We start from the raw sequence: 23402 nt of genomic DNA on the forward strand, positions 1-23402 counted from the left end.
TCTCTGTCTCTGTCTGCTTGCGGATGTGTGAGTGTATGTGTGTGTGTGTGCGTGTGTGTGAGATAATGTGTATGTACAGTAAATTGTCAATTGTCAATGTCCCTCTATCGGTAATGTCAGTCTATCACACTTTCTCGCATTCTCTCTCACTCTGTCTCTGTCTGCTTGCGGATGTGTGAGTGTATGTGTGTGTGTGTGTGCGTGTGTGTGAGATAATGTGTATGTACAGTAAATTGTCAATTGTCAATGGCCCTCTATCGGTAATGTCAGTCTATCACACTTTCTCGCATTCTCTCTCACTCTGTCTCTGTCTGCTTGCGGATGTGTGAGTATATGTGTGTGTGTGTGTGCGTGTGTGCGAGATACCTTGTATGTACAGTAAATTGTCAATTGTCAATTTCCCTCTATCGGTAATGTCTCTCTATCTCACTTTCTCGCATTCTCTCTCTCTCTCTGCTTGCGGATGTGTGTGTGTGTGTGTGTGAGATAATGTGTATGTACAATAAATTGTCAATTGTCAATGTCCCTCTATCGGTAATGTCTCTATCACACTTTCTCGCATTCTCTCTCTCTCTGCTTGCGGATTAATAAAGACCACGTGTCCTTTATTTTATTAATAAAAAAAAAACAGTCAAAAATATTTGTCTTCGTTGTTAACAGTGTAGCATCATAAATTGTATCATTCTTTCATTGTTAGTGAAAGTCTGTAAGAAATTATGAGAGCCTATAAAATTAACAAAATACAGTTGTGAAAAATACATCTATTTCCATGATAAACATATTAATAATTTGATATTAAAGGGCATATTGTTATCATTCATAAAAATAAATCCAATTCTATTTTCAATTTGTCTATTCTTTTATAGCAGTTAACAACTGCATATAAGGTAATGGTATAAAGTAGTCTCCAGAGTTTCTACGCTCCTCTATATCAGAATATTTATCACTGTTAATGATAAATTATCTAAACGAGCGTCAACAAAAGCTTTTAGAAGTTGAAGATACTGCTTTACATCATTATTTTATCGATAAAACATAACTGCTACCAAACAAATTTTAAAAAAGGATTAGAAATATTTTTTCTCAATAATATTATCAGTTAATAAAGTGCGTTTACTCAAACTGTTGCTGATCAAAATTATAACTCACTAAGAGCTGACAACCTACTATTAAGACTGAAAGGGAATGCTACTTTTTATTTGAGTATACAGAGAAATCAATGTTCAGGGATTTGTACTGGAATCACATTTCCGATTTCACATGGCAGATGCTACACAAAGGCTAAACTTTTACAAAGGCAGTAAAGGCAGCTACTTTTATAATGATTTGAATACTAGATAATAGATACCGGTGCTATATGGTGATTGGGTTTCAATTAACCATACATCTCAGGAACGGTCAACCTTCATTTACATTCACATATGTCATCCTCATTCATCCTCTGGTTCCAGAGACTAAATGGAAAAAAGAAAAGATGCTTCACAAAGAATCTTTGCAGTGTCAATCTTCATGGGCACTGCTGCTAGAGAAAATAATTAGAAGATAAAATATTTTACATAGGTACTTAAAAAAAAATTTATACATTATTTTAAGATGAAGCGACAACAAATGAATCAAATTATGAACTTATTATATTTTTAAATATAAGAGTAACTGCTATAACTATCTCTCCCAATTATAAGAAAACCTTTCTAATCCTAATAATTTAAAAAAATAATAATAAATACTGAACCATAGTGTTAGTATGTCACAGAATATTCTTTACTTAACAACCTTATGTGTTCTAATGAAGTCTGTAACTTGAATTGCATTAACAGCAGATCATCTAACTACTACTAAGAATATTAATAGAAACAGTATCTGAAATGACTCCAATAAAGGAACCAATATTAATAAAGACAAATGCCAATGAATTAGACAACTTGGGAACTAATATAACTTAAATTCTTCTATGCTTTATTTTATATTTATCTTTGATAGATTAACTAAAAAAAAATTATTGAAAAGGAAAATAAATAGAATACAAATTTTATACACATATTTAATCTGTATGTGTAATTATAAAAATTGAACTACTAAAATGTAAGATACCTCCCTCCTGGTTTAAAAAAGGAAAACTACTATGGGATTTGAAATCCTGAATTACCAATATTTATTACTCGTTATGTTATATTTATTAATAATGGCTACTGGACAAGACTAATTTAAATCACAAGTGGAATTTACTGTATTGTAAGGTGTAGTAAAATTTCAATATAAACTCTTTATTTGAATAAATAATTTATTTATTTGTAATAATAAAACATTTCTCTATAGAACAGATAACCAACATATTTTCACACTAAAAAAAGTTTATTTAAATAGATGGGAGTGACTTCAGTTTCTGAAATATTAATTATAAACTAATCTGTATTAAATCTACGTAAAGATATTTTATAATAAAAAAAAAGTATTTTTATATATATATATATATCCAAAATGAAAAAAAATATTTTCAGATAAAGATAATACATAAATTTTAATTATTCATACAATATTACAGTACTAGCTGGCCCAACAAGTAGTATATTTTGTTATCCTATTTAATTTTAATTTTATCATAAGACGTCATATATGTAAATTATAAATTTGAAAATTTTTATATTAAATTTTATATGTTATATATTTTTTTATTATTATTTTAAGTTTAATATGTAATTTGATAATAAAAATTTTATGAAGAATTACAACTTAGAATGTGGGTTGCCACGAAGGTACTACTGTAAACATTATGAAAAAATAAGGTGAGTGTCATTTTACTTTAATTCTGTACTTACGTGGATAAAGTTAAATTATATACACACTATTTAGTTCAGTATAAATAGTATAATAATAAAATATGAATTCAGAAGTCACTGATGGGCTTACACATATGTAAAACTGGCATACTTTAGTCGATTTTTCATGTTTTTCAAATTATATTCATTTCCCTAATATTACATAGCAAAAAATAAATTTGATATTTAAAAAAAATTTAATTATATTTTTTTTAAGTACTGATATAACCGTTGATACACAGTGGTAAAACAGTAATTTTACATGTTTATAAATAAATGAATTGAAAAAAAATATTTTAATACGTCACCAATAAAATTGATAAGTAAAATATATGTAACCATCTTTTTCTTAAAATTAAAAATTTCACATCAACATAATAAATGAGAAATTCATCAACATAATAAATGAGAAATTGTTGGGAACTGTACATATTAAAATTAAAAATTAAGTTAATTTAAAAAAAAAATTTGTAAGTACAATATTAATTGAAAAGTATATGATCATTCATGCCAACTGTTTTTCTTTTTAATCAATACTCTTTTTTTATTTTTATATATATGAAACAAAAATTTATTCATATTTTTATAAACAATTATAATTATTTTTCATTAAATCACAGCCTGTATTTTTTTTTAATATTAATTTAAAATACAATCTAATATTAATTAAACAATTATCCTAAAATAAGTTAATAAGTAATTCAATAAACACACGTTTACATGAAAATTAATTTTAAAAATACACTACTTATATCCACATCAAAAAATGTGGATATGTTCTTGTAAAAATAAAAGTCCTCCTTATCAGTAAATATTTTATAAATCTTACATTAAATACTAGACCTGTCAACAAAATTTAATTAAAAACAAAAAAAGAAGAAATTTACATTAAACACAGAAAACCTACAACAATAGTTTAAAATATATATAAAGAAATATGTATACATGTTTATTTGTCTGTTTTTAAAGGCTTTTAATTTTTTTGGTTATACATAATTAAATACAAACAAAATAAGTTTCCCTTGCAAATTTTTCAATATTTTTTTACATACAAGGGATTTCTTGAAAGAAAAACAGGTTAATTATAAAAGTTAAAAACATGTAAATATTATCGATCAACCTTTATTGTTTTTTTTTTTTTTACCAAAACCAAAACACATTCATTAGTCATCTCCTCTTGATAATAGCAACCAATATCGAGGCGTGTGTCAAACTTATTCATGAACTTTGATAATAGTCTTGTTGCACTTCTACTCTAGTAGATCATTTAACCACCATGAAAAAGCTTATTTTAAATAATCATCACCTACTTAACTGTTACCACCCAAAAATTTCTATAATTATGTGAATGGATAGTTGCAGTCTTCAGAACTGTAATATACACTATGATAAATGTTTGATAACATTCCGTGAGAGTCAAAAAGCTAATATATAACTATTCTAAGTTAAGATAGTACAAAAACATTACTGGTGTTTCTCCCGTCTCCAAATGCTCATTTTCTGTAGATAAGTTATTTGTTTAATACATATATTTTGTTTTTCTACTAAAATGTTCCTTAAACTTTCAGTTTTCTTCCCTTACTCCTCAGAATTTTCCTTAGAGTTTTCTGATTACAATTAATCTGCAGATTTGGGTGTTCATCTTCAGAAACTCGATTGGCATATGTGAAGTGGTATGGGCAATGCTAGTAGGGTGATGGTGTGCTGCGTTCAAGGACTGATTAGAAGCAGGAATTCGGTTGGCTTATTGTATTCGTGTAGTTACGTTGATTCACTGTACATTGTTACTGATATTTATTAAACAAAATATAACACCGACATCTTCCAAAGATGTGCATTATGTAAAATCATATGCAATTTTCAAATACAACATAAAGCCCTACCGACATTGAAAAACAATTATTAGTTTTAAAACCAAACACTCATATCTGCAGATAAATTGCAATAATGAAAATCTAAGAAAAATTCTTAGTAGTATAGGAAACCTATACTTTACTTTCATCTAAAAAGATGAAAGTAAACTGAAAATAAAAGGAAAATTTTAATAAAAAAATTAAAAAAACATATTAAACATATACATATTAAATGAATAGACTGTCTAAAGAAAATAAACATTTACAAATGGGAAGGAAGACCGATTCGGATGAATCTTATATTCACTTACTTATGGGAAAAGTTATGGTTGCACCAATGGCTCAAACAAAAAGGCTCTAACACAGGAGAAATTCAAAATGCTCTTTAACATTGTGCCAAAGAAAAAGGAGAATACCAGAACTATATGAATGCCGATAATTACAAAAAAATGACAGAATAAAGCTAATCCCAAATCTTCCACATCGATCGGTTTTTATAATAGATAATGCTTGGTACCGAACATAAAGTTGTACAAGGTGTCAAATTCAATCGGCTAAAAACATAAACTGTTATAGTGGTTTCGAGAGAGAAATGTTCTGTACTCAGCAGATACGTTAAAAACATAACTGTACGAATTAGTGCAAATTAACAAACCCAGTACGGAGTACTACTTCGATAAAATATTGCAGGATCACGGTCACAACATAATAAATAAGATTGCCACCCTACCGTCCTGAAATTAACCCAATTGAGTTGGTTTGAGCGAACATAAAGTCAGGTAGCGAACAAAAATGTCTTTCATTGGAGAAATATAAATGATATAAAAGAAATTCCTGAGAAAAAGTTTCTGAACTGCCAGTGGAATGTTGGAAGCAATGTTGCAAACATGGACTAACAATAGAAAAAAATTATGAAATAGATAGGGAGTTGCCGACATGCAAACTGACAGCACCAATGAGTCATACTCATCGAACAATGTGAGATCTGATGATATAGATGGGATTGAGCCGCTTGATTAAAAAATTCTGATCTACCCTAATTACCTGTTAACTAAATAAACAAACAAAAAATTGTAAAGAATAAATGAAATTTCAAAAAGAAATAAAAATTGTAATTGTATAACTAAAAAACTAAATAGTCTAGCAATTTAAAAAAAAAAAAATATATATATAGTTGATTGAACAACAATAAATATAAATAAAAATATCAAAAGGGAAATAGTTATGTATCTGTGAGCATTCAGTGCACTGTTGAGCATATGCATGTACACAATACATACTTGTGTATGTATGTTTGTGTGGTCGACCCTTTGTTCCACCTAGCAGTACATACCAACCATCACCACCCTGCGCATTGACTTGTATGTTTATGCTTTCTTAACTTACAACACTTGTAAATTTGTAAATTTTATATTAATTTATTTGTAGTCGATAAAAAACCACAATATGACCACAGTGCTAATGAAATTTTTTACCTTATTTTACAATCTCTGCACATCAAGTCATTGGTTATGATTGAGGATCATCCTAAAAGGTGTTTTATCATATTTATTAATTCTACTGTAATAAAACTTATAATTCTTTAAATAATCATAACACAAAACCTCAAATTCGTGCCTCTGTGTTTTCGTTCAAATACATTTTATAAATTCATAAACTATACCAGAGTAAAATTTCAACATTAGTTAGTAATTCTGTTTTATCTTCTTAAAAATAACAAAACACATAGAAAGTGGTAATCTACAATAAAACAAACTGGCTGACCATGAATCCAAAGATTTAAATTAAATTTACCAAATTCTACAAAATAATTTACTAACAGCTGTTACTTCCTTCTAAGATAACCCTTGTATGTTGGTCGAGTTTTATCATATATTTACAAAAAGGTATATATATATACTATAAACATATAATATATAGTATAACATACTATATATTACAAAATGTAGTTAGTGTGTTATAAAAAGGGAAATAGATATGACATCTACAAATAATATAAACAATTCATTCTAAGCAAATAGATGATAGTTTTAAGCAAAATACAAAAGTTTTTTTCTTAATGTAATTTCTTTTTCTTCCTATTTTTTTTATAGTATTTCAATATTTGTTAGTGTAATATAAACTCAAGGGATAGTTTAAAACAAAACATTTAAATTATGTTGACAAAAACTGAATTATTAATATCTTTTTGGTTAATGTTGGCTACTGGTTAATACAGGAGTTTTTTTTTTTTATTTACTTTAAAAGTAAACTAATAACTTGCAATTAATTTTATAATTTCACGACTGCTGGAATTATAATACTTCTATCTAATATAATTAAATATAATTGTTACGTTTCAGAAGGAAAAGGATTTTACATGCCGACTGAAAAATTAAAAACAATTATTTTTTTCTAATGGCTTTCCATTACTTAATATTACTTGTCAAATGAGTGTCCTGTATTACTTAAGAATGAGAAAAATATTTCTAGTACAGTTCTGCTAGTTAACCTCGAGAAATAAGTATTTTAAAATGTATCCTTTATACTTCAAATTTTTAATGTCAAATTTTTCTTCATAAAATAGCTTATCATTGACATAAAAGGACTATGCAATTTATGAAGTGAAATATTTTTGAAACTAAAAAGAATTGATAATTCTAACAAGATTTACCAAGCACAATTTTTCCAATAACAATCTGTTATAGTTACCAAAAAACATGTGCTGTATTCTAAACAAGTAATCAGTGTACTTGTACATTTTTTATGGAAGAAGCTAAAAAAATCCATTAGACTTAAAAAGGAAGACTAAATGAAAAAAAAGTGGTATTCTATTCAGAAGAAATATAAATATAAAATTAAAGCCACAAAACTCAGAAACATATAGTAGTATATCTATAACATAACTTGATATAACTTAGAATCTAATTAGATAAATCTATATATTCTATGACTTCTAAATCATATATTCAGTATTTTTAATTGAATTATAATTGAAATTGGGAGGTCTGGCTTTACCAAATAAGTATGTTATCTATTTGGTTTTTTGTGGAACCACAAGATACTAAACAATAATTAAACAAGCCCTTAAATTAGTCCACAAGCAGTTCCCCTCTCCTCCAGATCACAATAAGAATGCACCGGCTTCATAAGTCCTAGCAACCTCTACGATAGAGTAGGGTCCAACATACATGAACAGAACACAAAATTAAGAATAAGAAAAAGAGTCGATGGATGCAGAAAAGACAATCTTTTCATAGATGATAGCTTAAGATTCCCTTCAAGTCACGCACAGACATCCCATACACGACATCCTTGGACGATCAGATAGTTTCACCCAAAACAGGATTTATGCTATAAAAAAATGTATATTCCTCCAGATATTAAACAGCCACACAAAACAAATAGGATTTGACAAACATATGATTTTTCCGATCCCAGAATTTGTGAACAGTCGAAGTAACAGATCTAACTATAAACTATTCATTGAGAAGATCAGTAAAGTGATTCCATTCAACTATTTGAATTGTTATTCGATTCTATAATCGAATAACAATAATTAAGACCGATAACAGTAGATATCATCAGCACAATACTAACTACAAGAAATGAAAAAATATAAATAATACCTTTAAAAACAGTAATTTTTACAATATTTTTAACTGCATAAAAAAAGCGATTCAAATTAATATAATTAATCCCGTACTTCTTAACATTACTTTCTTGTTTAAATTAGACAAAAAAATTAGATCTTTCAATTAAATATAACTACTACAATAATTAAATCATAAATCTATATAACTAAAATTATATCAAAGTTTATACAGCAGTAGGTTTATTAACTACAGACATTCATAAGCCAAGTAGTAACAGATTAAATGTAAAAATAAACAAGTGATTTTTTTAAGATTACAAATAGTCTTTTGTCTACATAAACTACACAACACTCAATGAAGGAAAAATTAATAACTGCAGTGATATTTACTAAATGTAATACAAATTTTTACAAATATAATGCATACAATATAATACAAACATTTCATTGTACGTACAGAATATCAGACGAGATCCGACTTTAACGTCAGGTCTTACTAGTGTTACAAAGCATTATCTCAACTAACAAACTATATTAATACATGAACATAATTTGCAACTTCTTGGAAGTATTCAGGTCAGTACACAGACACATTTATTTGTAAATAAAAAATTAAACTATAAAATTTGAACAAGTACTTAGAAATATTTCGTACTGAAATATGTAATTTAAAACATAATGAATATTTTATTTATTTAGTTCAATTTAACAATTTACATAAATAAAATGAAAAAAGAAGAAAAGTAACAAAATAGCTGATTGTGATCGACTGGAACTGAAACTAAAATTTTTGAAATGAATGTTTATAAAATTCACATCGATGTAAAGTAGTTTTTGGAAAAATAAATAACAGACATTTCTTTAAGAAAAAATTTTGTTCAATAAATCAATTAATATTGTTAGGAAGATCCTGAAATTCAAATCAGTAGATAGAACAAACTGCACAAGTGAAACTTTGACAGCTAAGTTTATTTTTTTAATAACAAACACGGGATTCTTCTACCCTTCTTCCTGTCAGCCACTTTTATAAATTTTTTACTTTACTTAGAAATAATTTCTCTTCAAGCGATACGCAGATATCCCATACCTGATATCCTTGGACGATCACAAAGTTTCACCCAAATCTATACATTATCTTCAACTCATAAGTTATTTCAAACAAGAACTGATCCTAAATAATTAATGATAACTAATATTTTATTATTCACTTACTAACAAATAAAGAATTGTTGATTTTTGGAAGTTCCTAATCATTCTTTCAATCTAAAAGCAAATCCATTATTTTTAAGATATAAACGTATTCGTAAACCTTTTTCAGTATAACTAGTTTCAAGGCCACAAGGGAAAAATGTAAATGTACACTTTTTGATCTCGACTAAAAGATATTTGTGATATGCAAGTTTTAATGTCGAATCTTTCTCTATAATTTGAAATGGGAAAAGAGATGAGAATCTTAAGTCGTCCTTTTTAATAATACCTTTAAAGGAAAGAAAGATGGGCAACCACCATACCTGTGAATGTCAGTAAGAAAGATGAAGGTCCAACTGCTTTTCAGTTAGTAAAGTCAGCTTTTGTTTTAATGTTATTTACTGTTATATTGTCTGGCATAAAAACGAGTTAGTTTATTTTTTCTTCTATATTCTTTTATATTACAGTTAGCTTTTTGTTTATTTTTTAACGGCATAATTTATTTTTATGACAGATAACTATGGAAAATACACAGGCGCAAGTACCAAGGAAAGGAAATTCATTAGGAAAATTACAAGATATGTAAAAAAAAATTGAGGTTAACTAGAGCTTGATACTGCTAAAGTGTTTTGAAATACCATTTCTACTGAAAGACATAAGCTTATTTCAGAATTTAAGAAAATAGCCCCTGATGATGAACAGTCTATATATCTGGATAGCTAAATATTATGTAAACCTATTGCGTGCCATCATAACTTTTTTTACTTAAGAATTTTCATTAGTATAACAATTATTTAAGAACAGAGAGGTGATTATTTTCAATATCAAGTACATGCTCTTAATGTAACTTTAATACCTCATTTGTTACATATTATGGACACTCACTTTTATTCATCATTTTTCATGTTATTGGTTAATAATTTATTTTCATTTAACTCTTTGTGTATAACAAATAATAAACTTCAACTGGATATTAATATTTAATTCAACTATTAATTAATATTTTTATTATAATTATCCAATAATAATAATAATAATAATAATAATAATAGTAATAATAAAATAATAGCTAAAAATACTAATTTCATGTCTCGTAATAATAATTTTCTCAACATTTTAATTTTGACCATTATAGCATTACTCCTCTGCACTGTCTATTTAATGAAGTATACCTTTTGTTTAATTTAACCAAAACATTCCTTCTAAAAAGAAAATATTTGCTTGGTAGTAAAACTATTCAGTGATGCGGCATAAAAAAAAACATAAAAAAAATTAGACAGACCAAATTCCCATAAATAATAATTTTACTGTATTAATAAAGGTGATTCAAAGCTCATACCAAAGAAAAAACAAAATATAACTTAATTGTTTATTAATCAAGTACATTTCATAATAATCTTCAAGTTACAATTTAGCATGTAACCCTTCTTAGCTAACATTAACATCTTGTTGGAGGTTTCTAAGCTTGCAGACTCAATAAGTGTGGTTGTATAACAAATAATAGATGTTACGGACTAGTTAATAACAAAAAAATTATTCAGTGTGTACAGAAATAAGTAAACATGGATGGAAATCTTTATACTTTCAGAAAAACATCAAATTTGGCTTTTTGAAATTTATTTTATTATTAAACTAATAAAAATCATTATTTAAAAAAAATAAATAAATGAATTCTGTCATCGACCAAGGATCGAACAATATATTGCTACCTGACACTTTCAAATTAACATTTTTGTTGTCTGATTTAATAATATTTAAAGTCTGCAGCTTAGGAGGCAAAAATAGAAATACCATAACCTTATAAATTTGGTAGATAACCATAATCATATTTAAATTCAGGAAACTAACATAACTTTACTTCCTTTAAAAGAGATTAACTAAAGTTAAACTTATAGTACTAAAATATAAACTTAGTTTAAGCACTCAGATTCTAAGCGCAAATGCCCAAGAGTTAAATATCCTAACATTATTAAGATCACCAAATAGAAATAAAATATGAATAAAGACATTTATTGTTGTTTTGCATCACAAATAGTAGTTATACTGTTATTTTTTATTTCTTATTGTTAAATAAAAAATCAGTAACTTTAAACAACTTTTTTGAGAACTATCAAAATTGCTGTTGTAAAGATTCCTTTATAATACTTTACCTTGATTTTTACAAAGTTACACAAATGTTTAATTATCAATTAAATTAAATTAGCAGATAAATAAAATTGTTTTTTCATAATTTTTTTTTTTATTGTCTACATACTAAATCGGCATATATTTCTTTAAAATAAATAAACACTATCTTAAATTATAACAATCACAAAAGTCAATCATTTTTTGTTTTAAATGATTTTAAGTTTTAATCGTCTAAGTACACAGAATAATACTCAATAAGTAGTTACTTCGATTTTATAAGACAAATTGCCTATTATTGCTGCCATGGATAAAATTAAACCTAGTACAGTCTTTAAGTACTACTACATTAAACAAATACTAAGGCCTCATTACAATGTATCTTTTGTTTCGACCAACTTATTTTTAGCACCAAACCACTTTTATATAAACACATTAACACTTCATTCCATGGTCTTAATAGTATTTTATAGTAAACTTTCACAGAAAATAGGAACAGGCTTACATACACCTCTATCTATATTTGCATTGTCTTATCTTTGTTGAATTTAGGGCTAAAATATTTAAAAATATAATTTTATCTAAAAAAAAAAAAAAAATTATATTAACCTACATAATAAATATTAATCTACTTTCTTATAAATGTTGCACTAAAATAACGCAAGAATTCTAGAAAAATAAATACCTAACAGATTTTCTTCAAGGTTAATGCATTCAAATTGATCCGATTAATTACTTGATTTTAAAAAATAAGCCTATTGGAATAAAACTAAAAACATACTACAAACATTCAAACACATTTATAAATACACACCCATACACCAGTTGCACGCACTAAGAATATGCACACACATTCACATAAAATAAACACATTAAAAGCGCATTAGGTATCATGACTCTCATTAGTATGGCAGTTGGCAAATATCAAATTACTTCTTTTCTTTGTAAAGGCAGTATAAATTATACATATACATATATAATTTTAAAAGAATACAGCATACAATCTGGAATGTACACAGAAAATAAAATGCTGTATTTGAGACACTTGCTTTGGTATAACAGCCTGATTTCTGTAAGAATCAGATCTATTAAAATAAAATAATTAAAGATAAGACAAGCAACATACAATCCAGCAAAATTCACTCTCTCAAAAATTAATAACAAATTAAATTCCAACAATAACAATTGCAAGCTCAAATGCTGCAGAATTTCAATTTTCATCAGTATAAATCATCACCAGGAAGATCAATTCCTGACAAAAGATTTCTGTTTTCTTCTTTTTTATATTTTTCAACACTACGAGGTTTCCGAAAATCAGGCTCAAAACAAGGCTGAAACAAACAACAGTGGAATTCTTAATTATTACTTTTATAAAATAAAAACTAATTTTTCAATACAAAATAAAAAATTATAATGATCATTTTCAAAAAACTTAATTTACATAATAATATAGCTAATAGATTACATATATACTACAATTGGAAATATGACTGCTAAACTGGACTTAAGGACAACTGGTTTGTTCATCTTACTTGCTGTTCCTTAAAATCATTAAAATTTAAAACAAGAATCATAAAATTTTTAAATAACAAGACAATCATAGTCACCACTTTTTAATATTCAGAAAGCAATAAAGCTTTTGGATTTACAAAATATAATTCCAGTGAAACTGAAAAACTGAACGACTAGTAAGAATTGAAATTCACCAAAAGAGTTGAAAATCTAATATGAGAATAGTGTAAATATACCAGGAGAAAAATAAAAATGTTTTGATTTATTGACAGCATTGTTTCTGGCAGAAACCAAAAATTCAATTTCATAAGGAAAGAAATTCAGTTTGGGAAAAATGAGAATAAAACAAATATACTGAAATAAATGAGGAATTAAATAATAATACAAGAAAACATAATACACCAAAAATTCTAGAATTTTGCTATTTAGGGTATAAAACTATGAAGATGGACAGAGTAATGCACACTTCGAAAGCAGAATGAGACCAGCAATGAGAGTTTTTAAAAAGAATTAAATATAAACCTAAGAATTAGAGACGATTTTGAAAATATTTTTGTGTGGAATGAAACACTGCATGGCAGTGAATCATGGGTAGTAAGATAGCAAAAGGAAAAGAATAGAAGCATTTGAAATTTTGTGTTTACAAGAACTTAATCCTTGTCTCCCAAAACCATGCAGCAGATATATATATTATATACGAATTCAAAATGTACAAGCAATATCTCAGTAGTTAAACCCTGAGGGATTCTGTCACTCTCATGTGCAAATGCAATTGTTGCTTTAAGGGTATGTACTGTAAACTATCACTTGCCTGGCACTGTGGCATGCCAATGATAAGCAATTAAATCAATTAAAAATTTTATTGCGCCTTTCTTAGTGATGCTTAATAATGACAGCATCATTTGTAATGCTTTGTACCATTATTCAGTTCAGGGAAAGATGGTATTTCAGTATAAGTTATCTTGTTGCTCAATACGGTACACAATACAGTTTTATAACTCATTTTGTAACAATTTTATTCAGTTTATTTTCATCAGTTTTAATTAACTAATTAACCCTGTGTTTTTGTACCAATCAGGTTTAGTAATGAATGATTCTATCGTGAAACATAAACCAGTAAAGTAGCTCTGAAAAAAAAATCAGCATTGTATACAAAACCTTAAAACAAGAAAATCCTGAAATTGCAGTCAGAGACATTGCTTGGAAAGCAAGTAGTACAACAGGCGTTAGCGAAAGAACACTTTTTAATATAATAAAGAAACTCAAATTGATGGTAAACATGTTACCCGTAAAAAGATTCGAAAGTGTCCAAAAATGATTGAAAAGTTAGACAATTTTATTAAAATCCTATCAGGAAAAAAGTTAATACATTTTATTTCAATAACGAGCTTCCTAAATTGAATAAAATATTAAATTCTGTGAATACTGATTCTGAACTGCTGAATCTTTCTAGAGGTACATCACTACATCGTGTTTTAAACTCAATGAATTTTCAAAAAAAAGAAGCGAGCAGACGACAGTAGTATGAAAATATTACTGTAGATAATATACTGATAAATTTGGGAAACCAAGACAGTAGTTCAACAGAAAGCAACTTATTATGTATTAAAGAAATATATTGAGAGGTGAACTATTTTTTCCTCTTTTACTTGATGAAATTTTAATATAATGATATTGTACTTTTTAAAAATTGTTTATTTTTAAGATAAATATATCACTATCACAATTTTCTAATTTCCTTATTTCAGGTTTTTTTACTTGGCAAGTATTTTTTTCAGACTGATTGCGCTAAATTAAATTAGTATCATCATACTGTTATGTAAGTATATATATATGTTTGTTACGTTAAAAAATTCTCTTACAAATTTCTTTCTTCTTCTATTTGTCTTTAGAAAGCTTAATTTCAGATTTTATTTTAGGAAACTTAATTTCAGATCTAATATTCAATAAAATCTGAAATTAAGCTTTCTAAAAAACAAACAGAAGAAAAATTAAATTTATGAGAGAATTTGATGAGAAAACTATGTAGGTAGATCAAGAAGATAAAACGAAAATAAAAACTAGAATATTATATAATAAATAATATCATTAACAAAAATGCTGCTGTGTTGCCAGTGATTACGTAGAGAACCAGATAAAATATATATTAAAAAATTTAACTTAATCTTGTCATATTATAAGTTTTTATAATCAGATGATTAGCCACTGCAATACAAGGTTGCTTACCAGCCAGTTCTGTATAAGAATTAAAATTTAACATGATCAAGGATTTTGTAATTACAAAATGGGGCTTAGTTCAGTAAGTAGATATAAATTAAAATAAAAAATAATAAATTTCATTTAACTATAAAAAAATAAAATACTGTAGATCTAAATGAAATTTTAAAAATACAAAAATTAATGATGAAGCAATAAAAACAGCTAAATTAAAACTTAGCCACTAAAGTTGTCAGCAGAAATGGCAAAGTTTTATACAAAGAGAAATATATACTTAAAAGGTAACAGAAAGGTAACAGGTACTTAAAAGGTAACAGGTATACAGTAACCTAACAGAAAGTCAAATGACATTCCCATAGATCAGGTTGAGGTGGAAGAGTATATAGTAGGGACTGCAATTGTAAAATCTTAAGTTAAATAAACAAATATATAGATGGACAATAGAAAGCTGTAGGAATAGATAGCATTCTCAATAAAATAAATTAAGTGTCTTAATGGAGGGATTACAAGAGATGGTGAAATTATACAATGTAATCTACAACAGTGGGGTGTGGCCGCAAGACTTTCTTAATTAACAGATTCCAATTTTCAAAAAACAGTATTAAAGTTTCAAAATTTATGTGGCAATTAATTTTATTTTTCATTCAGCAAAGATTTTTCTGTAAATTCTGATCAAAAGACTGAAGGAAAAATTATGTAAATTGTTACACAACAATCTGAATTCAGGAAGGAAAGAAAGCAAGGGATGCAATCCGGCTACTAAGAATTATTGTTGAAAAGTATTTGGAGATTGGTAAAGGATATATTTAAGATATAAAAACAGCATGTGACTGTCAATTAAGAACTCAAAGTACAGATTAAAAGACAAAAGATAAAAGAACTAACCGAATCAGAAAATGGCCATAAAAATAAACACAAAAACTTATAAACAAATACATTCATAAGAGAGGAAAAAATTGTATAAGGTTGGCAAGATGATAGATGGTTATTTTTTTTTTTTTTGTTAGGAAATAAAACTATCTGTGTTTTAACTTCTACATGAAGCACAGAACATTCGAACAGATGATTATAAAATTAGAAGATGCTACGGCAAATTATTGAACAAAAATGAATGTTAGGAAAGCTAAAGTAATGACAATAGGAGACACAATAAGCTACCAATAACTGCACAGTAAAAGTAAAGATTTAATAAATTAAGCAATAGTTACGAGGCAGCATGGTTAACAGAAGATTGCAAAGTTGAAAACAAGATAACAATGACTAAGTATGTGTTTAATAGAAATAGTTATTACATAGTAAGAATGAAAGAAGAGGTTTTTTTGGATTTTTTTTATTTTGAGTGTTCTTCAGTACAGATGTGAAAGATATGCACTAGAAAAAAAGAAAAGGTACAGGCATTTAAAATGTGGGCATGGTGTTAAAAGAAGATTAAATGAGTAGAAAAGTGAAGAATGAAGAATAATAAGGAGAGTTAATGAAACTAGCAATAATGTTCTTAATAAGAACATTTCAAAATGGGAAAGCTATAGCTTGGGACCTTACATCAGAGGAGGAGTACTGATTAAAGCAGTGCTAGAAGGATTAGTAGAAGATGCAGAATAAAGGAAGGAAATCAGAAAATAGTAAAAATTGAAGATAATTTAAAAGGAAATGGGAGCTATCAGGATCTTAAAACTTTTGGAGGAAATAGGAGCAAATGATATAAGTAATTTAAGTTAAAATCAAAAATATAAACATAAGAAACTAAAGAAAATTTAAAAAATTATGTTATAATTTAACAGAAACAGTTAGAGTTATATTAGATATTATTTTAACTGATGACTTGAGATTTAATTGTTTTTAAGTAACAAAAGCAAATAATAAATAAATATATTTAAAATAAATGTTTAATAAATACATTTTTACAGTTATCCATATCTACTATTCATGCAAGACAAGTGTGTGTATTATATGTGTGTGCACTCACTCATGCACACACATATGTATGAACATGTGCATATCCAAAAACACATGTTTTTTGACAGAAAATACACATAATTACATGTAACACAATAAGAAAAACACATAATAAACAAGAATAAGAAAAACACATAATAAACACTTAAAAATTCTAAGCAAAGTAAGGATCTTTTAAGCAATCTCAAAAATTACACCAATCAGTAATCTTCAATTAATATTAAATAAAAAGCTGTATTACTTACGTCACCAAGATCATTTTTAATTATAAATAATAAATTTATACTTTAAACAAAATTAAAAATAGCGGAGGAGAATTTTGATTTCTAAGTCCACAGACCTTTTTGACAATATATACTGATAGTTTGTCTTCTGGTTAATGGTTTTACTATTATGTGAGCTTATTTGGTAACATGTAAGGTGGTTAACCATGAGAAAAAGTAGATTCAATCATGGTGACCACCCTTAAATCCAAGCAAGTGTTAATAAGTCTTATCGGTTTATCTTTATAATCACCAAATAATATTGACCGGGTAGACTCTAAGGTATATTTTTTTAAATTTCTGCAAAGCACATCCAATATAGTTAAATTGTAATATCCAATGAGTGATGTAATGTGGGAAAATTAAATTTCAGATACAAGGAAATTCTGGAAATGAAAATGACACTATTTCATTTTACAATTAGTAATAGACTTTAAAATTATTTCTGATGGAAATGCAAAAATACGAATACACTTGAACAAAAAATAATTATTATCATTATCTTCTTCACATAACAAATTCTACAACATTTCTAGGTTAAATCACAAACTTTATTGTCCAATATTTTCACTTCTCTTTATACCTTCAAATAATTCTAACCCTATATACTTCAAGTGAACTTTCCCTTTTCACATACACTTGTCCAAATGAAAATTAATTATTCATTTTATCCCCACCCTTGCCAAAAAAAAAAAATCATTATATAGATCATATACCAATACACTGATTTTATTTTACTATTTCAATTCGCCAACGATTCCAAAAGCTCTCTGTTGAAAGTTCTTCAACTTTCTAAAGTTTCTAATCAATAAAGTACATTATAAACAATAACTTAATCCAGAATTTACACAATTTACAAAATAAATACAATTTTATATCACAAGTAAAGATACAGAATTAAGAAAGAAACTTAAGCAAACAGAAAAAAGTATCCCATTAAGACATAATGTGCCGAAAAGTCAAAATAGTCAAATAGAAAGGTGCTTCATTATGCTATGTGGCATTCATTTATATAAACATTTATTTTACACTTAAATAAATAAATATGTTAGTAATTTTCAATAAAAAAAAATAATAAACCTCACAATTCTTAACATGTTCCTTTTTGTAAGTGAAAATAATGACTAAAATAAAAACATTCTAAATGTTGGAAGATTTCATTTGTAAAAATTCATGAGCTATACTCTTACACCTGTCAGCTGTTATAATTTGGGCTTCAAATTGGGCAGAAAAGTGTCACAATTTTTCCTCATAGAAAACATGGAGATTTTTGTATGGTGCTTTGCAAAATTGTATTAATGATCTTATTCACAAGTAAAATTTGATCTTATTCAGATAAAAATTTGGAAAATCTGTTAAATTTAATGTAAGTATCAGACCTGTCCACTCCATTAATCACAATTAGCTAAATTAGAACAAAATGTGTTTGAACTGAGTTTCAAGACAGTTGACTGAAAATGCCTTGAACACTTGAATTTACATTTGTAGTGAATTTAAACAACAGTTTTCACTGGAAAGCAATGTTTTTTTTAAATCTAATAATAATTTGTGATGAAATCTGGCTTCATCATTTTAAGCGAGAATACAAGGCCCAAATTATTGTAATTATTTGGAAGAACATGTGAGTACTAGTGTAACATGCTACAAAAAGTCAAATTTACAATACGGAAGTAGCATCCTGGTTCTCTCAAAAGATGTAATTCTTCAGCACAATAAAGCCCATCTCCAACCACTAAAAAGACATGGGAAGCTATTCAAAAGTTGGCTAACGAGATGTTGCCACATTTACCTTACAATCCGAATCTTACATCTTTTTTTGTCCTCACAAAGAGTTTTGTGAGTTTACCGAATACAGCAACAATGAACAAGATACAATAATGAATATGTTCATTAATAAAATAAATGAACAAAGTCAAAGAATGATTTTAATCAAGAATGTGTTACAAGAATGGTTAAAGCACTGAGGCGAACAATTATTTATTATTGGAATAAGAAAGTTCACAGAAAAATAGTTTAAGTAGCTTATGTAGCTGGGGATATGTATAAAAAAAAAAAACAGGATCAGTTTCATAATACTTAAATAAATAATAATTTTCTAGTCATTTATCTGTTTAATTATTGAACACCCTTCAATATACAGAACACTAAAAAAAAAAAATTGAAGTAAAGATACACAACAGAGCACAGAGTGTTCACAACAATTAAAATAGAGTAATTTATCTGTGCACATGATGCAAAGATTCAAGAATTTTCCAAATGAATTTTTTTACAACCAAATATAAACATCAATATATATTCACAGTACAAACATTAAAAAAGCTGCATACTAATTCAATGATTTAAAATAAAGAGATAGCATATGTCCTAGGTTTGTCTTGCTTAGCTCCACAAACTCGCATGCATAACTAACAAAGGACTAATTAAGATTTCAAAAAGCAAACAACTATGGGAACTATGGGAAATTTTTATAGAAAAATTACAGAAAAAAGTTTTCAAAGCACAGAATACAATAAATCACAATAACAAAGGTTTGTTAAGGAACTAACCAACATACAAACATAAACAAAAAAAAAAACCGAAAAGAGCAAAAAAATAAAAGTAAAAATCCATTATTAGAAATAATGAATAAAACAAATAGTGAATGTATGTGTGTGTGTGTGTGTGTGTGTATATAAACTCAGCAAAAACAATTCTTTTGTTACTGTATTTGTCCATATTCCCCTCTGTACTAATATCTCAAAGAGACATGAAAAAAAACTGTTACCACCAAGAACAGTACAGAATACGATAACGCTTCCTATCTTATTTGGAAGAAAAATTTTAACTGATGATCAGGGAAAACCACAAAAGCACTATTAGAAAAAAAATAATAAGCATAAGGTAGGAAGCACTATCGAATTCTGTACTCTTGGTGGTAAATGATCTTTATACTTTTGTCTTTGATATATATATATATATATATATAAATATATTAATATAGGCAATTAATAAAGGTCATATTTTTAAGTAAAATATGTTTTTTGATTATATTTAATTCTGTCCAATCACAAGGAAAATAAACTTAAAAAATTACATTTAAATTAATTATTCACACACATATATATATATATATATATATATTAATTTAGTAAAATTGATTTTTAAATTGTCCATATTTTCCTCTGTACTAATTAACTCAAAACAAAAACAAAATTCAGCAATTTACCACAGTACAGAACCAAATAAGAGTTCTTACTTTATTTTTCATTTTTATTATTCTCCCTTACGTATCATTTTTGATGAATTCCTAATCATCAGTTGATTAAAATTAAATTTCAAAATTACACATTAAAATACAAAGTTATTACATGTATAAAACATGTGGTCGAATAATTAATTGTCTTTTTAAACATATTTGTGGCTAGCCGCTGGCAGAGTATAGTGCTGCATTTAGCAAGTGAGTACCAGTGGTGTACAGAAAATTTTGTTACGGGAGTGTCATTATTAAAACTGTTTACAATTGACATCAGTATTTTAAATTTTGTGTGTTATTTTATTATTATTATTACTATGATCATTATTATTATATCATGCTATGATATATTCATTTTGATATGTTCAAACATATCATAATCATAAATACTCTAATAAAATCTATAAATTATTTTTTTCACAGTCTTAGGCTACAATTTTTTTTAACAACTTTTAACATCTATTTCATTCTGAATAATAAAAATGCTTGTGCCAATGCCACATGTCATTACTACACTTAGACTACACAATAATTATACATTTTAGTCAATGGTTATTTGTATACGATACATAAGACACTTTACATAACATATAAAATCCACGGAAGCAATCAAATATAATGAAATACATTTAATTAAACACAATTTGGACTCACTGAGGTTGACGAATGAAACTGGCACTGATGAATTCACATTGTATGAAGGAATTTGAATAAATTATTGAATGCGGTTGTCTTAAAAGTTCAAATCAGTACTCTACTATAGTGTATTATTGTTTTGAAAAATCATAGTTCAAAAAGAGTACTGGTAGTTAAATATAGCATTTATAATGTATGTGGCTTACAGTATGTACATTACAAATGTTACATTTGGAAATTTCAGCACTCACAATATAATGTCAAAACAACATTTCTTTTAAATTAGTTCATTTAACACATCTTCTGCAATTGGAGTGTAGTTTCTATATAAGTTGAGTGCTAATCCATACAAATATGTATTTCCAGTAGAATTACGCATTGAGAAACATCGTTCATTTATATATGTGAACAATGGAAGTGCAGCTAATATTTCTAGCAAAGTGAATATATTTGGTATTATGTTGGGACTGCACATAGTTAACCCATCTATGGCCGTTTTCAGTTGGTCTCCCTTTTCAAGACATGCAATTCTTCCTTACCGTAATTTTAATCCATCACTCAGATCATCCTGGCAACCACTTCTTATGCCACTGGTGTAGAATTCTGTGAGCGAAGTGAAAGCAGAAACCTGAGACAGAAAGTCTGGGTTTGTAGGTAAAAGGTACTGAAAGTCTTTCAATATTTCCATTTTGATATGCTTTGAAGGGTTGCAATAATAGGGTTATACAATTCCATCACTGCGGTCACGGAATTATACCTTTCCAACCAACGTGTTGCGAAAACTTGAGTTTTTCACTGCATAAAGCTGTAGTTTCCATTTCACATCACCGATTTTAAAACATGTTTGCCTTTTAGGGGTATTAAGATATTTGTACAGACTCAATATTGTACCCATACAGTTTTTAATTGCAGTTACTTCATAAGCACTGGATACAGCTAAGTTGAGGCTGTGTGCTAAGCAGTGGACATATAGACGACATTATTTCCTTTACATGTGCCTGGACTTAGTTTACTTTTCCTGACATGGACATAGCTCCATCATACCCCTGACCACAAATCTTATTTATGTCTACATTTAATAACGCAACTTGTCCAATATTGCCTTTATGATTCCTTTTCTGGTCACATCATATAATGATATGAATTGTAAAAAGTTTTCCTTCACAGTGAAATTTTCATTATCAATGTAACTAATACACAGAGATAATTCTTCTAAGCCTGATATGTCTGACGTCTTATCGGTGAGAACAGAGAAGCAACTGGAGGTATTAAGTTCTTTCACGAAATTTTGAACAATCAGGTCGTTGCACTCTTCAATTATTTCATTCTGTATTCTAGGTCTGGTGTACTGTGCATTTCCAACACATAACACATTTTTTAATACAGTATCAGTCTTACTTGAAAAGTGAAGAAGACCCCTGAAATTGCTATCATTTTCTTCTAGTTCTTGGTCGACCTCGACTTCTATTCATCCTAAATCCCTCTGGCCTCGCACAGCGATACATTATTTCCCGCAAAACAAAAAATACTCTCAGTAATAGGAATAAGTTTTTTCCTGTTCTCCAGTTTCTTTTGAGTTGTTGAAGTATATATTAGCACATCTATAGACTTTTTCTTCCCGCATGAAATTTCGGTTAAGTACCGGCTACCTCCAAACTTTCTTTGCGATAAAGACACTTCTCATGTTCTGAAAATCGCTTGATGGCATCCTTCCAGTTGTCAAATTTCTCACTACAAAGTTGACCTAAGGGTTACTTGCCAGATTCAACACCGCTTCTTGGAGCAAAAAGTATACAAAATTTACAAAACTCCATTCCTTAAATTTGGAATATGCAAGCCACTTCCAACAGTAAAGCCATTTAAACCGAAATGGCAGATTTCTCTTTCCTTTTGTTAGAAAAATAAACCTGGATTTGGTTCCTAGATATTTTTCAAGACATCCAGTTTTTTTCATTAGACAAGTCTCTTCCTATGTAAACACCAATATCATAAGCGTGTGGTTCACTGGAACTTGAAATGTTGAAGCTTCCA

The 23402-nt window shown here is 27.5% G+C and overlaps 1 protein-coding gene across 5 annotated transcripts in view; it reads right to left on the minus strand.

Moving 5' to 3' along the window:
* The window catches only part of LOC142326449 (glycine dehydrogenase (decarboxylating), mitochondrial-like), a 123822-nt gene that overhangs the window by 72378 nt on the left and 28042 nt on the right, over window positions 1–23402 (minus strand). The window contains exons 5-6 of one of the 5 annotated variants that reach the window (XM_075368971.1): window positions 12793–12886; window positions 10787–12109 (exon numbers count right to left, since the gene is read on the minus strand). The exons of 3 other annotated variants lie outside the window; for them this stretch is intronic. In XM_075368971.1, coding sequence (XP_075225086.1) covers window positions 12069–12109; window positions 12793–12886 — 135 coding nt within the window. In that variant the 3' untranslated portion in view covers window positions 10787–12068. Of the gene's footprint in view, window positions 1–10786; window positions 12137–12792; window positions 12887–23402 lie in introns of those variants that run through there. One more of the 5 variants, XM_075368970.1, reaches the window with a different exon arrangement.

Source organism: Lycorma delicatula, chromosome 6, assembly GCF_047948215.1.
Source record: "Lycorma delicatula isolate Av1 chromosome 6, ASM4794821v1, whole genome shotgun sequence".
In the NCBI taxonomy this organism is placed as follows: domain Eukaryota; kingdom Metazoa; phylum Arthropoda; class Insecta; order Hemiptera; family Fulgoridae; genus Lycorma; species Lycorma delicatula.